The sequence below is a fragment of the Ptychodera flava genome, chromosome 10 (assembly GCF_041260155.1).
Source record: "Ptychodera flava strain L36383 chromosome 10, AS_Pfla_20210202, whole genome shotgun sequence".
NCBI classification, from domain to species: Eukaryota; Metazoa; Hemichordata; class Enteropneusta; family Ptychoderidae; genus Ptychodera; species Ptychodera flava.
In genome coordinates this window covers 21,898,979-21,915,995 of record NC_091937.1, presented here as the reverse complement: position 1 = coordinate 21,915,995, position 17,017 = coordinate 21,898,979, and the positions used below count along the sequence as shown (strand labels likewise).

The following is a 17,017-nucleotide window of genomic DNA, read 5'->3' as shown; positions in this document are numbered from 1 at the left end:
ATTTTATGCAAAAGATCATAGTGCTATTTCAAAAGGGTATAAGAAAATAACCCCCTCCCCCCAAAAAAAATTCACTATTGCCCATACATCACCCATCACTTTGGTCTAAGAAGGTCACCCCCTGGATATTCACCAACTGTACATTGTTTATCAGTATGGTCTAGAATGTCACCCCCTGGATAATCATCATCCATATACCTTCCCATCAGTTTGATCTAGGAAGGTCACCTCCTTGATATTTACCATCCATACATTTCCCTTCAATTTGCGTTAAGATCAGGAATAGGGTAGAGAATAATTGTCCAGTCAGGAAATGTCCAGGGGGTAACGTTCCTAGAACCGATTCTGGTAGGACCTGTATCCTAGATAATACCAGTGCACAGAATTATATCTTTGTAATGATATCATTTATAGCAGATATTTTGTGTAGCTTCTGAAAGGTTTGACCTGAATTCAGTTGCTTCATAATTACCTGTAGCTACATATTTTTATGGTTTCTTGAATCTTCACTAAGTTATCTTCAGAAATTGATCACAAAATACTCTTTTACCCTTGTAAATTCTATGAATTTTGTTACTGATAGGTACTTAACATTTCATGGCAAAGGAGACACTCATGTCACTGATCTAAAGGATAAAAGTGTTACTAAAATGATAAATTTGCCGCAACGTCTGGATTTATTCAATGTCGCTGCTCTAGAGTAATATTGTTAGGACATTTGTTCTGCAAAAATGACTGAAAGTGCATCTAAATTACTCATGTGGACCTAGAAATCTAAAATGAAATGTTTTGGTAACTTAATTGGGTCTATGTCCAAATTTAAGGGAAAACTGCCAGCCGTTTTGCAGGAATTTTGGCAATTATCATATTTCCATGGCAATTTGTATTACTCGTCGTTTTCTGAGCAGTGTTTCTGAATTCACCCAGTCAGCAAAGTAAGGTTAGTATGTGTTCAAGTTTCTGTTTCTCAGAGATCTGTTCGTTTGAGATCCGTCGAGTACAGGCTAGTTCAAGCAAAAGCATGGGTAGTTATTGGAGCTTGCATCACCCACCTCTTAATGGGATCAGCTGACAGCAAATCACAGACCAGCTGTTTGGAATAGGGCAGCAATGTCAAGTTTTCACCAAGCATCTGTGTATATAGAAGCGTAATACTTTATAACCACCCATTGTATTTGGCAGTTGGCAGAGGCATGACTAGGTTTTGAAGGGTAGGGCAGACAGATACTTGTACGTACATTCCATAATGATAAGTCCAATATTTTTTTAGTTTAAGGAATTTTCTTTTCTGTTTGCAAATTACAATGTAGTTATTGAGTTTTGTAGAGTTAGGAGTACAAGAGAATGTAATGTGTCAGGGATTTCATAACCCTTTAGTGGATATATTTTACTCCCTGAGCAACCATTTTGACTCCCTTATATAAAATTTACTGTGAAAGCAAGCTGATAGTAACCAAGTCGCTGAGATTGAAAATTTGTCCAGTTTGCTTTTGTTAATTCTGAAGACAGCCTTACATGTATGTAGTTTAGTTTTATAGTAAATGTAGTAAAAAGCCAGGTCTTACAATTTGTGTGTGCTATGCCATATATTTATGTATGGCTGTTACTGGTATTGGTGATATTTCAGATTTGTAGATCATCAAATGCTGGTCTGTTTGCTCTATCCCACAAATCACTTCTGAAATCTGTTGAATATTTTTTGTTCATTTTTTGCAATGTTTGATAGTATAGGGATATAGCATTACATCAAAGTATCAATTATCAAGTTTTACCCTTTTCTCTTTTGTTTTTCTCCAAGACTGCCATTTTTCACTGAGATGTTGATTTTCTTTCCGTATCTAGCCAACTCCAATTCTGCAATGTACAGAAGCTTTTGAAATGATCTTGTCAAAATTACAGCTCTTCTCTAACTTTTCAATTCTTTAGGAATTCATCAATGTGTATGCTGATGTGTGAATTACTATTTTTAGTCCCCACGGACACCGTCCGGGGGACTTATAGGTTTGGTCATGTCCGTGCGTGTGTCCGTCCGTGCTTGCGTGCGCGTGCGTCCGTCCGTTCACGCAGATATCTCAGAGATGCCTGGAGCGATTTCATTCAAACTTGGTACAAAGATTACTTCATATGTCATACAGATGCACGTAGATTTGTTTTGTGATGCGATCCAATATGGCTGCCAGGCGGCCATTTTATTATGATTTTTTCATGTACAGAGCCATAACTCAGGCATGTTTCAACTGATTTTATTCAAAGTTGGTACAAGGACATTGACCAATGTCATAGATATGCACGTCAATTTTTTTTGTGATACGATCCAATATGGCCGCCATGCAGCCATTTTGTTACGATTTTTTCATGTACAGAGCCATTACTCAGGCATGTTTCAACAGATTTTATTCAAAGTTGGTACAAGGACATTGACCAATGTCATAGCTATACACATCAATTTGTTTTGTGATACGATCCAATATGGCCGCTCTGCGGCCATTTTGTTATGATTTTTTCATGTACAGAGCCATAACTCAGGCATGTTTCAACAGATTTTATTCAAACTTGGTACAAGGATATTGACCTATGTCATGCACATGCACATTGATTTGTTTTGTGATACAATCCAATATGGCTGCCGTGTGGCCATTTTATTACATTTTTTCATGTCCAGAACCATAACTCAGACATGTATCAAGTGAATTTATTCAAAGTTGGTACAAGGAGATTGACCAATGTCATACATATGCACATTAATTTGTTTTGTGATACGATCCGATATGGCCACCGTGTGGCCATTTTATTACGATTTTTCCATGTCCTGAACTACAACTCACACATGTATCGAGCGAATTTATTCAAAAGTATTTTTATCACAGACCTAATGAAGAGGACTCTATCCTCTCTGAGGACCTGTAATCAAAGTACCCATTAACAAGTGGGGACTGTGTCATCAACGATGACTTGTTGATTAATGCTTAGATGAAGAACAAGGTGAAATATTTTGTGTAGCAGCTCAAAATCTAGTGTTGATCATGATGTAACCAAAAAAAAAAAAAAAAAAGGATTTTCAGCGTTGGTTTTCAGACATGCAAATTAGCTCTGAATACAACAATTAAGAGAAAATCTGTTCTAAGGAAAACTTTGTCAATAATTCATTAGAAAATCAAATGCTGAGTACAGTTAAACATACACATCAGCTTTTAGCATTTAGACTTTAAAAATGTCCACTTTTAAAAGAACAGCAGCGTGTATCCATTTGTCAAGTATGACAAGTTTGCTATGTAGAACTGTGTTTTTTTCCAGATCATCAAGTCTTTAAGCGATAACTAGAAATTGAATGAGATGCACAAGAGGTTCTGTTGTACTGAATTTGTATGTTAGCGTTTACTTTAAAACTAATGTAGTCTCTCTCCACATGACTTCTGTTCTAATATTCTGAGTGCATTTAGGGTCATATAACAAATGCAAAACAAGATTGTAGCTGTAACACCAATAGAGAAGGGTACCTTTATTCATTTTTTGATTGTGAAAGAGATTTATGATTGTTTCATTTCATATGATTAGGTAAACATTAAAACCTTTTTCAATACAGAATTTAGTCACCGTGTCATATGTTCGTATTTAGTTGTTCTGGCAGACCCATGTGAAATGTTATTCTGCACTGGTAGACTCACTGCCCCTGGTTGGTTATGCCATGGTCTGGGACCATGTTTATGCTGGGAGTGTGTCTATCCCACCCGTTACTCATCCTCTGCTGTATCAGAAGTGGTGTACAAACTGAGGCTCACGTAGCATAAGTGTTGCAACATCAGATCTCTCTGACCCTCACCACTGCCACTTTCAAGGCCAATCTCCACACAGAGATTGTAGAGCGGGCACTGATAATTCTAACCTGGCTAGAGTCTTTGAGTCGTTGACTGCGAGCCCTCCCCTATTATTGTGTCTATTGGTCAGACTCCCTAGCTAGATTATAATTATCCAATCTCCGTGCAGAGATAGCTTCTAGGGCAGATACATGCACTGCTGTAAATCATTTTTAGAGTATTATACAGTGCATGACCCAAGGTACACAGTGATATTCTTCATTATAAAGTTCTCTGCTTACTCACTACCCATTGGCGTCACCACAGCATTATCAGATTTATCCAACAGAAATTTCATTTGACAAAATCTTCTGTGATGAACAAAAGATTGAGAAAGTCAACAAGCACTTCACTCATCCATTAAAGTGAGAACCAGAGATTGAGAAGGGCACTTTTCAACGATCATTAATGTTTCTTGACTCCAGCATTGAGATAACTCCAAGAACAAACAGCTGTGAACACATTTCCCCAAACCGCATCCCTTCAACCTGGTCTATCACTTGATGGGGCTCATTTCCAAACTCTTGGAGTTGACAAAGTTTTACACCAGCTTACTTTTGTGAAAATCACGAATTTTAACAAAAATCTTTTTTGAAACGTGTATTGTCTATCTGTGACACTTTGCATTTCTCTGACCATTGTGAAGTCATTATTACGGTATGTCTATGCAGTAATATTTTTAGGGGAGGGGGGGTTGAGAGTCTGGATTCCTAGATTCCAATGCCAACAGCAACAATTCGCACCACACTTGTACTTTAGCACCAGATACTTGCTTTATTTTTTTCTAATAAACCAAAATCTTAAATTCCCATAAAAAGTATCGAGCTCTAACCCTTTCACCACCATGGTTTGTCCCAAATCTATGGTAAAGTTGGACCTGTATACAGGGAACTGGGGGTGAAAGGGCTAAATTATAAGTCATTCCATGACCAGTTTATAAATCAGAACTTTTTTTTAATAGAAGGCTGATATACCATAACCAATCTACCATTGCTTCAATTTCACAAATTGAATTTCACAAATAAATTGAATTTTGCAAGCACTTAGAATTTAGAGTCCCAGCTGCTTGTAGAGTTGAGGCACATAGTCGTCATGCTCAGCTTGGTATAGATTGACAGCAATGGGCTCCCCAAGATTGTATTTAGCAGCAAGATCACACGCTTTCTGACCTCCGCGTCCATCTGCAGATGTGTTAGTGCGTACTGGATCGCTGTAAGTTATTTTTCCTGGCTGTTTGTACACCAGGAAGATGTATCGATGCAAACCTGAAATGTAATTTTGAAACAAAAAAAGATTAACCCATTGAGTGCAACAATTTTCCCTTCAAATTATAGTGCAACATTTTGTAATTTTTATGTATTTTTCTGTAATTTTTTTCATAGTTTTGGACTAAATTGACATGGTTTCTTATCAGCTTCAGTTTCTATACAAATTTCTGAAAAATATGGAAAAATTGCTTGGATTTTATTCTAAATAAGTGACAAAAATTGACTTTGGCTCTCAATTGGTTAAATAAATAGGTATGACTTCGTCTCAGCAATCATTGTATTGATTACTATCAGGAAATGCACACCATGAATGCTAGAGTATGAAAAGTTTATGCAAATGAGAAATACAACCATGGTTTCAACATTTGGCATTCACTCCATAGAAGAATAATGCCCTTTTCAAAACAATCTCAAAACAATTTATACGTTACTTGGAAGTTTTCTTTAGCTGGTTCAAGTGCATTGCTCAAAACATTCTCTGTCACACAAACATTTTGCCAGCTGTTATCAAGTACAGCCGCCGGCCCTCAATCTCAAGTCCTTGTCATATATTTACATTTTTGACTTGCAAGCAATATCAAATTGCAAATGAGCGTGTTAAATCACAAGATGTTTTCTAATCATTTTGCAGTGTGGGTTCCCAACGTTTTACTTTTTGCACTACCTGCTCATTCATTGGTAAATCTACCTGATAAAATGCCATACGTACCTGTTCCTTTTGGAGGTCCTGCACCAACATAATCCATGGCAACATCTCCTTTGCTTATGTCCCCACCTGGAATGTTAACAACCAACCAGTGATGCCATTCCCTGTAGGTGGGAGTCTTCCGGCTCGGTGCGTCAGGATCAGTCTTGAGAACAGCGTAAAATGCATCTGCCTCTGCAGCCCACGTAACCTTAGATGGACGTTTTTGAACCTGAAAAAGAATATGAATAAAACATCCCAATATTTGAACATGACATAGACGGAAGAAAAAATGATTTCATCTATTCACCAATGATTGCAAGGGCTATATACTGTAATTAACTGCTCTGCCTAGATTTTTTTATGAAAATCAGCCAAGCTGTTCACCCCAATTTGATTTAAACAGGTCCACAATCACCAATCATAACCATTGATTTGGGCCAAGGAATGGTTGTGAAAGGGTTGAGCTGTGTACAACCAGTGGGTAAAACCACTTTCATTGGGAAGTAATATTACAAGTTTGTAATTATTAATACCTAATGACTTAGCGAATGTCAAATTAGTTTCTGAGTTTCTGATGGTCCATTTCAGCCACTGGTTAGCACATTTTTACATTCATAAAATCAATGAATCTACACATTTGGTCGATCAATGCATGACAATATCCGTGATTTGGTTTTTCAACAAATAAAAAATTCATCATTTTCATTACAAATAAAGTTCAATGTTACTATCCTGGGAATACAAATGATTTATGAGTTCTTTCTGAGAAGTATAAGATGGAAAGTAAATTTTGTAACAAGTGCACATCATGTCTGCATCATAGTGACGCTTACTTCTGAACAAATACCATACCTGTGTTGGTGTGAGTACATTTCCCGCGTCCGCCTTCACGCCATTCTCCCATTCCACATTGACAACATTGCTCGGCACTTTGTCAATCACATCAGGAGCAATTTCGTGTTTATCCATGGCCTGGGAAGAGCTGCAAGAAAGAGACATCAGAAAAAATTAAGAATCCAAGAGAAGACCCTGCCTGGCAATGAATTTTTAACATTTGATGAAACTTTCAGTACACCATATGTACACTGAATTTGAAATCCAACCTAACAAGTAGCTACTCAACCAAAAATCACCATGAACAAAATTACCATAGCAAATACCTAACTTCAAAGGGAAAAAAGTTGCTGTCTTTGGAAGTTATTTTTGTCTTTGTTGTGTCATTTATAGATGTCAGGCCAATTCATTGGTGCCTTGAAGTATGGTGAACAGTGGTTGGGGCAACATCAGGGCTTACAGCACCATTCAAAGGTATACTGCCACTCAGGAACAGAATTTCTCAAAAAAATATTCCTATGTTTTTTCACCAACTTGATCAAGGCTATGATCGACAGCAAATCTTTATGTGACCAGTTGCAGCAGAAATTGCCATTGAAACCTGCTTAAAGCAGTCAACCAATCCCTATAAAATACTGGTATCAACGACCTGGGGCAATAGCCTTTAATATGGAGGGAGATTGAGAAATATGAGGCTTGCTTTGAAAGTCAAAACCAGATATGAACTAAAAATGTTCCCATGTTTCAGTATATATGGCAGTTGTCTGCAAGAATTGAAACTTCACTGAAAGTGTAATGATCAACATCAGGAATGATGTTCACCACAGATGAATTCCAAGGGTCATTAGTATACAAATGTGTAATAAGCTAAAATAAAAATACTTAAAATTTCTTAAAACTGCTGTCATTGTATCACCATTTTACATAGGACTAAGAAGGTGTAATTGCCTTTGGACATGTTGTTAGTTTCATATGATAAAAAACTAAAAGCTCAACAGATATTGCAAATTATAAATTAGCTGTAAAGAGAATGCAAAATATCTTTTCCTAATGCAATATAATTGTCTCATTATTATACATAGTATGTTTCATAAACTTTTGTTGATTCCTTCTAGTCATATGTTCCTAGTTGGTTAACTAGCTGGTGTAAAAATGCTAAATGTCTTTCAGTGATAGTTTATCATGATTGTATATCCAATGTACGTAGCATGTTTTGTCAACTTTGATCGTCTATTCAGATATATATCGATGATTAGTACAGTTCATTAAATATGCAAATTCGTTATTAGTTTATCTGAAAATGCTCATACTATCTCCAATGAACATAGCAAGTTTAATCAATTTTGATCGAGTCAATCCAGATATACTGGTATATCCCTAACTGGAATAGTTCTCTAAATATGCAAATTAGTAATAAGCTGAAGTAAAAATGTTTAATGGCTTTCAATAATGTTATATCATAGTATCTTCAATGTATAGCAAGTTTCATCAACTTTGATCAAGTCAATTCAGATATTTATCCTCAATTAGGAAAGTTTGTTAAAATATGCAAATAAGTAGGTGATCTCAAAACGCTGAACAACTTTCGTTATTGTTATTTATAGAATCTTCATAGTACATAGCAAGTTTCTTCAACTTTGATACAGTCAATTCAGATATATATCCCTAAATAGGAAGTTCATTAAATATGCAAATTAGTAATTAGCTGAACCAAACATGCTGAACAACTTTTTTGAATGTTAACCAGTAGTATCTTTAATGTACATAACAAGTTTCGTCAACTTTAATGGAGTCAATTCAGATATATTTTCCCAATTAATTTTGTTAAATATGCACATTGGAAATTAGCTGAGGTAAAAATGCCGAATGGCTTTCAATAATGTTATATCATAGTATCTACAATGTATATAGCAAGTTTCATCGACTTTTACGAAGTCAATCCAGATATATCACCAATTAGGAACGTTCATTAAATGCAAATTGGTAATTAGCTGTAGCTAAATAACTTTCAAAATTGTTATACCATAGTATCTGCAATGTACAAGCAAGATTTGTCAACTTTGATCAAGTCAATTCAGATATAGATCACTAATTAGGAAAGTTCATTAAATATGTAAATTAGCAAACTTCTATGTCATTCCCCTAGTATTATTCACTGCATATATTCTAGTGTGATCAACATTTGTAGCAAATCTCATCAGCGTGCAGCCCTTGTCAATGTATATAGGTTTTTCTAGTCATTCATTATGCAAATAAGCACAGAATATGCAAGCCACACCCTCCAAATACTAATCAGTTCCAGCCATTTGCAAACTGAATCTTTGATGTACCAGATTTGACTCTGATCCAAGCTGTTCATGGTGCCAACAGACATACACAGACACATAGACAGACAGACATCGCTGCGACATAATGCAGCAGAAATTATACTGCCAATACTTTTAAGCAGCTTCCAAGAAGACCATGCAGCATGACCTTGGCAGCAGTGTAGTAATTCTTTTCAATGATTACCTTACATGATGAAAATGGTACCATTTTGTGCAGTGGCCCCTCATGACTCACTTTCAACTTTGGTGTTCAACTTTTACTGCCTGGTCCCAGAATATATTTGGTTTTTTATGGACAACTTGGGTATATGTTTCAATGCCAAATTAAACAGCTAAGATCTGTCATTAATAATTGCTGTAAGAGACAAAGTTGCATGTTTTTTTTTTCCATTCTCCATTCATAGTCAACTGTTTATGGCTATTGTTAGATCAAGCAACAATTCAGCTGTGTATAAAAAAAATTCTGTGTTTCCAATCCCCGACCTACACCTTCAATGTCAAGGAAAAGCTTTTTCTAAGAGGATCCACTGTTCTCGCAACGCTTATGTTTTTTTCTTTGAGCTTTATTATTTGAAAGCTGTTTAGGGATTCCTGAGATGGAAATAGCCTAATCAGGTATTTTGCAAACTTGTTTGCTCATGTATGTTCATTACTAAATTTATTGCATTTACTGACACAATTCGGTTATGTAATTATGTAATTTTCCCACTTTGTACTATGAGTATTGTACCTTTACAACACTCTGATAGTGTATGTTGAGTACTGATAAAATGTCATATTCACATATTCAAAAGTTCAAAGGTCGAGGGTAATGAAAAAACACGGACCCTGGCCCTAGTCTCCAAAACTTGTACATGCGTCCTCGAATAATGATTGAAAAATAACCGATTGATAAAGTGAATGACAAGAACACTGTAGAATAGTCTGATTAATGACTGAGCCTGGAGTTGGGGTGGCGGCTGATAGCTGGCAAATCATCAAAACTTGAGCTATAACACGGTCCCTCAAGTGCTCCACTTGGGGCGGGGCGGGGGGGGGGACCGTGGCTATAACAATTACATAATACGTAAACGATTATGCCCCGCCCATCAGAGCAGATGGGTATATGTACCGGTACAAAAAGTATTGCACCACTGCTCCCCCGAATAACCAAATGATGATAGGATGCACAAGGAGCACCGCCTCATCCTTTGAAAGCAGACGGCGTGCATCCTTTCTGACTGCGAGCGCAGCACGGAGCTAAAATGGAGGAATCGTCCCCTTTTACATGTTTTTTTGGATATGATGTTTCGAGTGCTTATCATGGTTAGTCGGGTATATCAATAAATTAAAAGTAAACTTCATAAATTTAGCCACGTAGTTTATCAAATGGTGAGTTACCTGTACGCGGTAGTGAGGTGCGATTTCAGTCGCGATATGCGAGTGCACTGCCGAACGTTAGTGAAAGCTCTCTCCGACATGTAAACGTTGCGTTAGCTAGGGTGACTTGCAGAAGTTGACCCCGACAAGCCTCCACGTGTGTGACCTCTTTCAATTGATCGCATATCTGATACCTTACAACCGGTGATACATAATTTTATTATAAAAGCATTCAAACTCCAGCAGAACACAACATTACATATCCTAAAACCCAGTGAATAAGCATTGAAAATGGAATACCCGCTGTTACCCAGCATGCCCTGTGTTTCCGGGACCTCATTGATGAGTCTGTAGCTTTCCTTGGTTGACTGGATTTTACGTGTCATGGTGTTATTTTGAATATTTTCGACATCGTTACCGAAGAAATCAGGAAAGAATGCCAGGGGGACGTCGTGGGCCAGGTAGGCCCCAGATCAGTCGAACTGTACCTCCACCTGTTCAAACTGTTGGCGGGCCGCAAAGTGCACAGCTCCGTCAAAGGTAGAGTGTATTTTTACGATACGACCACAATAGTGTGATACGATAAAAACGTTATTCTGTCAAATGACTGACAGTAGATCTTCATGATGGTCGAATTTCTGAACGAAGCGCATGAACACAATCCAAAATATTACGGTGACGTATTTAATAACGGATATTTTTGGATTGTCTGCCGGGCCTTGTCAAGGCAGCTGACCCACCGTGCACTGTGTGTGTGTGTTTTCACCATGACAGGGACACCACATGAACACTGCATACCACCAGTTGAAAACGGGAAGCGATACTATCATTCTTCATCGTAAGAGTTTCCAAGCTCTGAACGGTGGTAAGACTTCCTTTAGCCCCTCCCCCTCCGAAATCGGTTTGCTTTTAGGGGGGAGGGATAGGGTGGGGTGTCTTTCATCCGAAAAACACACCATTTAAGTATTTTAGCATTGTTTTAGGATAAGCGTTAATCAAAAAGTTGAAAAACATAAAAACATCACATATCCTACCTAGAAAAGAGGAGTTTCGGAAGGAGGCTATTAAGGTCTTTCCGCAACAGTTCAGTATTTCACTCCGGAAACCAACATCTTTCATTTTTCATAATCCACAATACTACTGCATACAAACAAATATTAAAATAACACTACTGTTGGATGCTCAATGGAAAATAATTCCAGTCCATCAGATGAGACATGAAGTTGTTTCTTTTCCCATTTATAATTTATTTGTTGCTTTTAATCATCAGGGTTAAAACATGGAGGTAGCAGTATGTACATAGTACCGCCATGTTTATAATATGCTAATTGGATTGTAGATGTTCAATCAAAATACATACATTGTGGTAATGTTGCACAACTTGTCCTAGATTCCCAGCTCTGCTGGTAATATTCACTGAGTGAAGACTGTCTGCATTGTACAGCTCTAGCATTACACAACCTCATGAAACAAAGAATCCAAGGAAGGTGATCATGGGTGAACAAATTTTAAACTATGATATTAGAGAACCAGGCACCTCTATTAACTGAGTACCCCAAAGGATCCAGCTACATTGCCCAACTTCTACCAATATAAGTCCTATCAGTCATGAAATCAGTATCATATGATTTGTGTTGATTGTAAACATATAGCATTTTGCTGAATGATTATCTGATACAAGCTACAGCCCCTACAAATAATTTTAAAGGCTTTGATGTGTCAAGCATAACTCTTAGGCTGTACTGAGCAGAAGTATCGAAACAAAGCATGCAAAATCAATGAAGTCTGAGAAAGACAGTCAAAGTGCATACAATTTACATAAATAGAATAGATTTAATCAGTGTATATGAAGGACATCTTTTGGCAAATAGCACAACTGTTCCTCAAGTATTCATATGAAATTGGTTTCACTGAACTGAGAAACGTGTAGTTGTTTCATACACAAGTTTTGGATAACAGAAAAAAAAACTATTTCTCACAATATTGGAGTGCTAGAACACCTGTATTGGATTAATTTGTTCTCACACTCTTTTTGTGGTATGAGGGACATATAGATTTGTTTGATGAATACTCATCGGTCATCCGCTATCCCCACATCGCCTCTGTTGTTTCATGAAAGAGAGGTCACATACTGTGTATTTCTTTCGCATAATTCCTCACTGTTGATAAAAGAGACAGACAAAAACACTGTGTGATGTGGCTATTTTGACAAAGAAGTGCATAAAATTTATCTTGTAAATGTTTTTAGCTCCCATTTACCATACATATACGGCGACTAGGAGGTTATATGGTTGAAAAAAGTCTGTATGTGAGATATCTGAACGCGAGGTGCATTCTACCGCAAGAAATACAAATGTAAGTCTGGAACCACCACTCAGAACAGTGGAAACAAAACAAACATTGTGACGAGGATTGTCAGCTATTATGTTCTGTCCTTTTTCCCATTGGCAGCAGTTACTGATCCATGCCTGGAATGACTTGATTCAAACTTGGTACAAGGACACTATACCATGCGATACATGTGTATGTCGATTTGTTTGACCAGTACTACATGCTGCTGTATTTATTTTGTACAGAAATGGACCCAACATGGTACTAGGAAGTGCTCCCGTTACCACGACGTTAATCACGATCACGCCAATCAAACACCAGGAGATACCAGACTTGCCAACCGACCACAACCTTTTCTTTGAGCTGATCATGTTCTTCTATTTGGTGATGGCTTTGTTACTTCAGTACATCAATATCTATCGGACTGTCTGGTGGTTGCCTCATTCACCGGCAAATGCCGCTCTGGTAAGTCTTGAAAGAGAGGGCCAGTGGCTGTAAATCTGGACTTATTTTTACCCACTGTTTGTTATTTTCTTATCAACTATAAGTTCTTGTTCTACTCCCCAAAGCATGTTGAAACATCTACTATTTAGCTTGTCAACACAGCATCTATAAGTGTAAAATTGCAACTACATGTATAAATTCATGCATTGTTTTGAAACGAAACGTATAAACTGAAGTTAGAATTGACTCTGTTTAAATGTGCAATTGTACTTCAATTCTTGTGTCTTACAAACGTAGAGCAACTCGCCTTTGTTTGTGTGGATAAATTACACAAAAGGTGAAGAAACATACACCATATTACAGCCAACAGTGGTTCACACTGATTGGGTGGATTTTTAGGGTGATCAAAATGAAAAGCTGGGGCCCAGTACGTTACATTCTGGTATATGAGACATGTTGTGACTCAGTACTGCTTTTTATTGACTCGGCAGGATGGGGAGGGATAGCCCTAATAATGTAAGTAATGTACCGGTATAATATTGTACGTTTACGTTATCTTTGTGTACAATATATATATACCAATTATCTCTAACATTTTTTTTTCAGAATTTCTATTTGATTGATGTTCATTTGGTCATATTCATCATCGTTGTTCTGACAAGAAGATTAGTTTGGAAAATGGTGACTGAGGCAAGTACCTGTAATGCTTTAACACAAATGTGCTCAAAATCAGACGAAAAGTTCTGCCAAAGTGAGAGGATAATGTTGGTTCTACTCCCTGGACCATGACCAGTCCTCAAAGTCAGACGAAAAGTTCTTTTAAAGTCCTGGGATACAATTTTTCTAGGTTTCAAAATTGGATCAAAATTTCTCTCAAAGTGGTTGGTTGAGGTTCTGGTTCTCAAACTTGAATGAAAAGTTCTTTCAAGGTGCTAGGAATGTAACTGAAACGTACAAACGGTTTAACAATTTCGCAGTGATATCAGAAGCAAAGTGACAGCTTAGTGTCGGTGATACATAACAATATCAACTCCTGTCATTGTATTTTGTAGTTTGGAAAACAACCATAAAGAAGTCAACAAACTCCTATTCCAAGGTTACTATATTTTTGTACATTTATTGTCAATTTCACGTAAATTAACATGTGGTCCAATGTTGTGCTACGATTTCATGATTGCATTTGTATAATATCTCATCAGTAGAATGGTATAAATGGCTGTTTTTGTGTTTACAGTTCTACAGTTCTCTGGAGGTGAAGGCTGTCTTGTTTTGGATTGCCCAGATTTTCAAATGCGTCGTCATCATGCTGTTATTGGGAACACTGATTTGGACCTTGGTAAACATGTTCTTCAACAACTCAGTACTCAATTTACTCTTCCTTGCCTATCCGTAAGTATCATCATCCTCTGACATTGCTAGTTGCATTCATTTTATTGAAATCTACTGGGTTTCTTTTTTCTTCCCAACAAAATAGATGTATTTTTTGTCTGAAATAGTCTACTAATATAACTTTATCTTATCCCTTCATTTACCTCAACCCTTTGAGCACCAAAGTCAATTTTCGTCACCTCTATAAAATATATTCCGGTCAATTTTTTTTCGGAGTTTTGCCAAAATTTTGCAAATAAACTGTAGCCAATGAAACGTGATGTCATTTCAGTCAAAATTCTACAAAGAATTACAGAAAAATTTACAAGAATTGGTAAAATGTTGCACTAAAATTTTGGCGGGAAAAATTACAGCACTCAAACGGTCAAAATGCGTAAGTACATGTAGAATACATTTACAATGTAAAGTCTACGATGGCACCTGTACTTACATAAGTGGAATTTATTTTTAAGTCTGCTTCAGTGCTGAGGTTGTTACTACGAAATATTCAAAAATTACAAGATTTTCTGACATCACGAAGACTTACAAATCTTGAGTGCACAATGCTTCCAGAACTGTCCCCGTGATGTGATGAAAAGCTAGACTGCTTACATTGGTAGGCCTGTGTCATAAATGTGAAAGTTCAAAACCTATTCAGCCTCAAATTGGATGTCTGACAGAATGTGTAGTTATCTAAAAGAGTAATTATCCTCAATAGTTGTGAATGTATACTGTCTATGATTCTGAACCTGTTCACCCCTAATTCCTTGTTAACAAGTCCATGCCCACCATTGATTACAATGGGTTTGGGTCAAAGCATAGTGGTGACAGGGTTTAGTCCTTGTTAATAGGTTTTACAGCATATTTGAGAATGATTGGCTGAATTGTGGTGTGTGTGTAAGCCTCTCTGTTAAGCTGTTAAAATTTTTGTCGTCGTAGTAGTTCAAGAAACCATTTCTGTAAAGCAACTTTTTTATGTAATCGCCGCATCACTAGTTAGCGATGGAGAATTTAAAAATTTAGTGGTGCTATCTACTGTATTCCTTCTTCAATTTTCAGGTTGGTGTCTTATTTTCTACTCTACGGCTCAACCTTGGAACCCAACAAGTCCACGAATCCGCCTCAGAACGCAGACTCCAAACAGACCAAAGATGAATCACGCCCCACCAAACCAGTGCCACAACCCAAAGAAAACGGTACTTCAGTCTTGCCATATCACAAATGTACGCTGTCACCAGATTCTATCAGAGACGAAGCGGACTACCTACGATGTGATTTTAACGCCCGTATAAAACAGGTTTTATTTAATTCCATGGTCTGTGCCTACTATGTAGGTTTTGTTCCAGTTTGTTTTGTCCAGGTGAGTGGCTGTATTACACCCTCAGGTAGACAGTGAAGTGATGATTTGCATGACCTCTGTTTGACCTTACATCCTGACATTTTTGGCGGTTAGTGTGATTTGCATCTCAGCAACAGTCAGTCATGTAAAGTGTGGACTGAACTACTTTGATTCATCCGGTTACAAAAGTTGTATATCTCATGGCTAACAGGCCCTGAAAGATTGAAGTTTAACGTAAGGTAGTTCACACTTGGAAAATGAAAGACGTAAACGTTTGCTCAAAGTTCCCTCTCATGAAACTTTCAGCCATTCTCTTTCGAATCAACATAACAATCAGGAGTCACCTTGCAAATCTTGGTTCTAGAGAAACATTACCCAGTATTTATATTTGAAATTCAAAATTTGAAATTCAAAATGGCCGCCATCCCTGTGTTAACTCTATGGAGGAAAGCAAAGTTCCTGAGTTTCACAAAACTAAGCTGGTGAAAACTTTATTACGTCATAAGCTTCAAAATGAGCCCTTACAAGGGGTAGGCCAAGAGAATAAAGTTTGAGAGTCCACATATCCGTCTTGAAGGCACATTCTACCTAAAAGCAAATACCAGTGCCAATGAGTAATTTTCCTTGAAGGTCACGAAGTGATATTTTAAAAATTTTCGTGAAACCTATGTCCACTTTTATGCAAGACAAACACACAAAACATTGCCAGTATCATCTCTAACAGGAAACGGTGTGTCAAGAAATTATTTAGAGAACTGTGAAACACTCTGGCATGATGGCAGCAAACACCACAAAGACTTACATTTGACTCAAAGTGTCTCAGAGTGTCTTCCTTGTGCTTAAAAATAGTATGTGAATATTCCTTGTTCACTTCTTTTTGCAGAATTCTTTATATTTTGACGTATGGTGGTCCTGTCAACATATTGGATTCGTCTGGTTGAACTCCTTTGTAATGTTCTCAGCGCATTTTATGCCTTCAAAATATTGCGACGTGTTGCACCGGTGTGCGCTGCACTTGGGAAAATGGCAGAAAATTGATCACGGATACAGCAACACACCACAGCATGTGTAAGTTATACCAGTGATTTTATACTGAATTCTGACTACTGAATTCTGGTATGAAGTATAATTCCGTTGTCAATACTAATGTTTAACAAAAGTGAAAATCATAAACTTTTGCTGAAACTTTCCTCAAGGAATCTTTT

At 37.2% G+C, this 17,017-nt stretch overlaps 2 protein-coding genes across 4 annotated transcripts in view; one reads left to right on the top strand and one right to left on the bottom strand.

Moving 5' to 3' along the window:
• Positions 1-4,608: 4,608 nt before the first annotated feature.
• LOC139142251 (protein D3-like) lies at positions 4,609-10,498 on the bottom strand. Of its 2 annotated transcripts, XR_011554339.1 has the most exons (5): positions 10,352-10,498; positions 6,663-6,792; positions 5,832-6,039; positions 4,762-5,119; positions 4,609-4,681 (listed from the first exon to the last, which is right to left on the bottom strand). XR_011554339.1 is itself a non-coding variant. In XM_070712136.1 (4 exons), exons 1-4 carry the CDS (start codon positions 10,429-10,431, stop codon positions 4,905-4,907), a joined length of 633 nt encoding a protein of 210 aa, XP_070568237.1. In that variant the 5' UTR covers positions 10,432-10,498; the 3' UTR covers positions 4,609-4,904. The 2 variants fall into 2 exon arrangements, 1 of the variants encoding a protein (XP_070568237.1); XM_070712136.1 differs by having other exon boundaries at positions 4,609-5,119.
• Positions 10,499-10,645: 147 nt separating this feature from the next.
• The window catches only part of LOC139142250 (transmembrane protein 39A-like), a 28,003-nt gene continuing 21,631 nt past the window's right edge, over positions 10,646-17,017 (top strand). Inside the window, exons 1-6 of one of the 2 annotated variants that reach the window (XM_070712134.1) lie at positions 10,646-10,870; positions 12,907-13,126; positions 13,712-13,795; positions 14,340-14,494; positions 15,533-15,833; positions 16,696-16,880. In XM_070712134.1, the coding sequence (XP_070568235.1) occupies positions 10,767-10,870; positions 12,907-13,126; positions 13,712-13,795; positions 14,340-14,494; positions 15,533-15,833; positions 16,696-16,880 (1,049 nt within the window). In that variant the 5' untranslated portion in view covers positions 10,646-10,766. The remainder of the gene's footprint in view (positions 10,871-12,906; positions 13,127-13,711; positions 13,796-14,339; positions 14,495-15,532; positions 15,834-16,695; positions 16,881-17,017) is intronic. The other variant, XM_070712135.1, reaches the window with a different exon arrangement.

What these genes read in the sequence shown, in the direction of transcription:
- LOC139142251 (XM_070712136.1), bottom strand. Translation starts at nt 10,431, where the DNA reads ATGTCGGAGAGAGCTTTCACTAACGTTCGGCAGTGCACTCGCATATCG. An exon ending in CACCTCACTACCGCGTACAG is followed by an intron (nt 6,793 to 10,351) that starts GTAACTCACCAT and finishes TCTTTCTTGCAG; the next exon opens with CTCTTCCCAGGCCATGGATA. An exon ending in AGGACCTCCAAAAGGAACAG is followed by an intron (nt 5,120 to 5,831) that starts GTACGTATGGCA and finishes ATTACATTTCAG; the next exon opens with GTTTGCATCGATACATCTTC.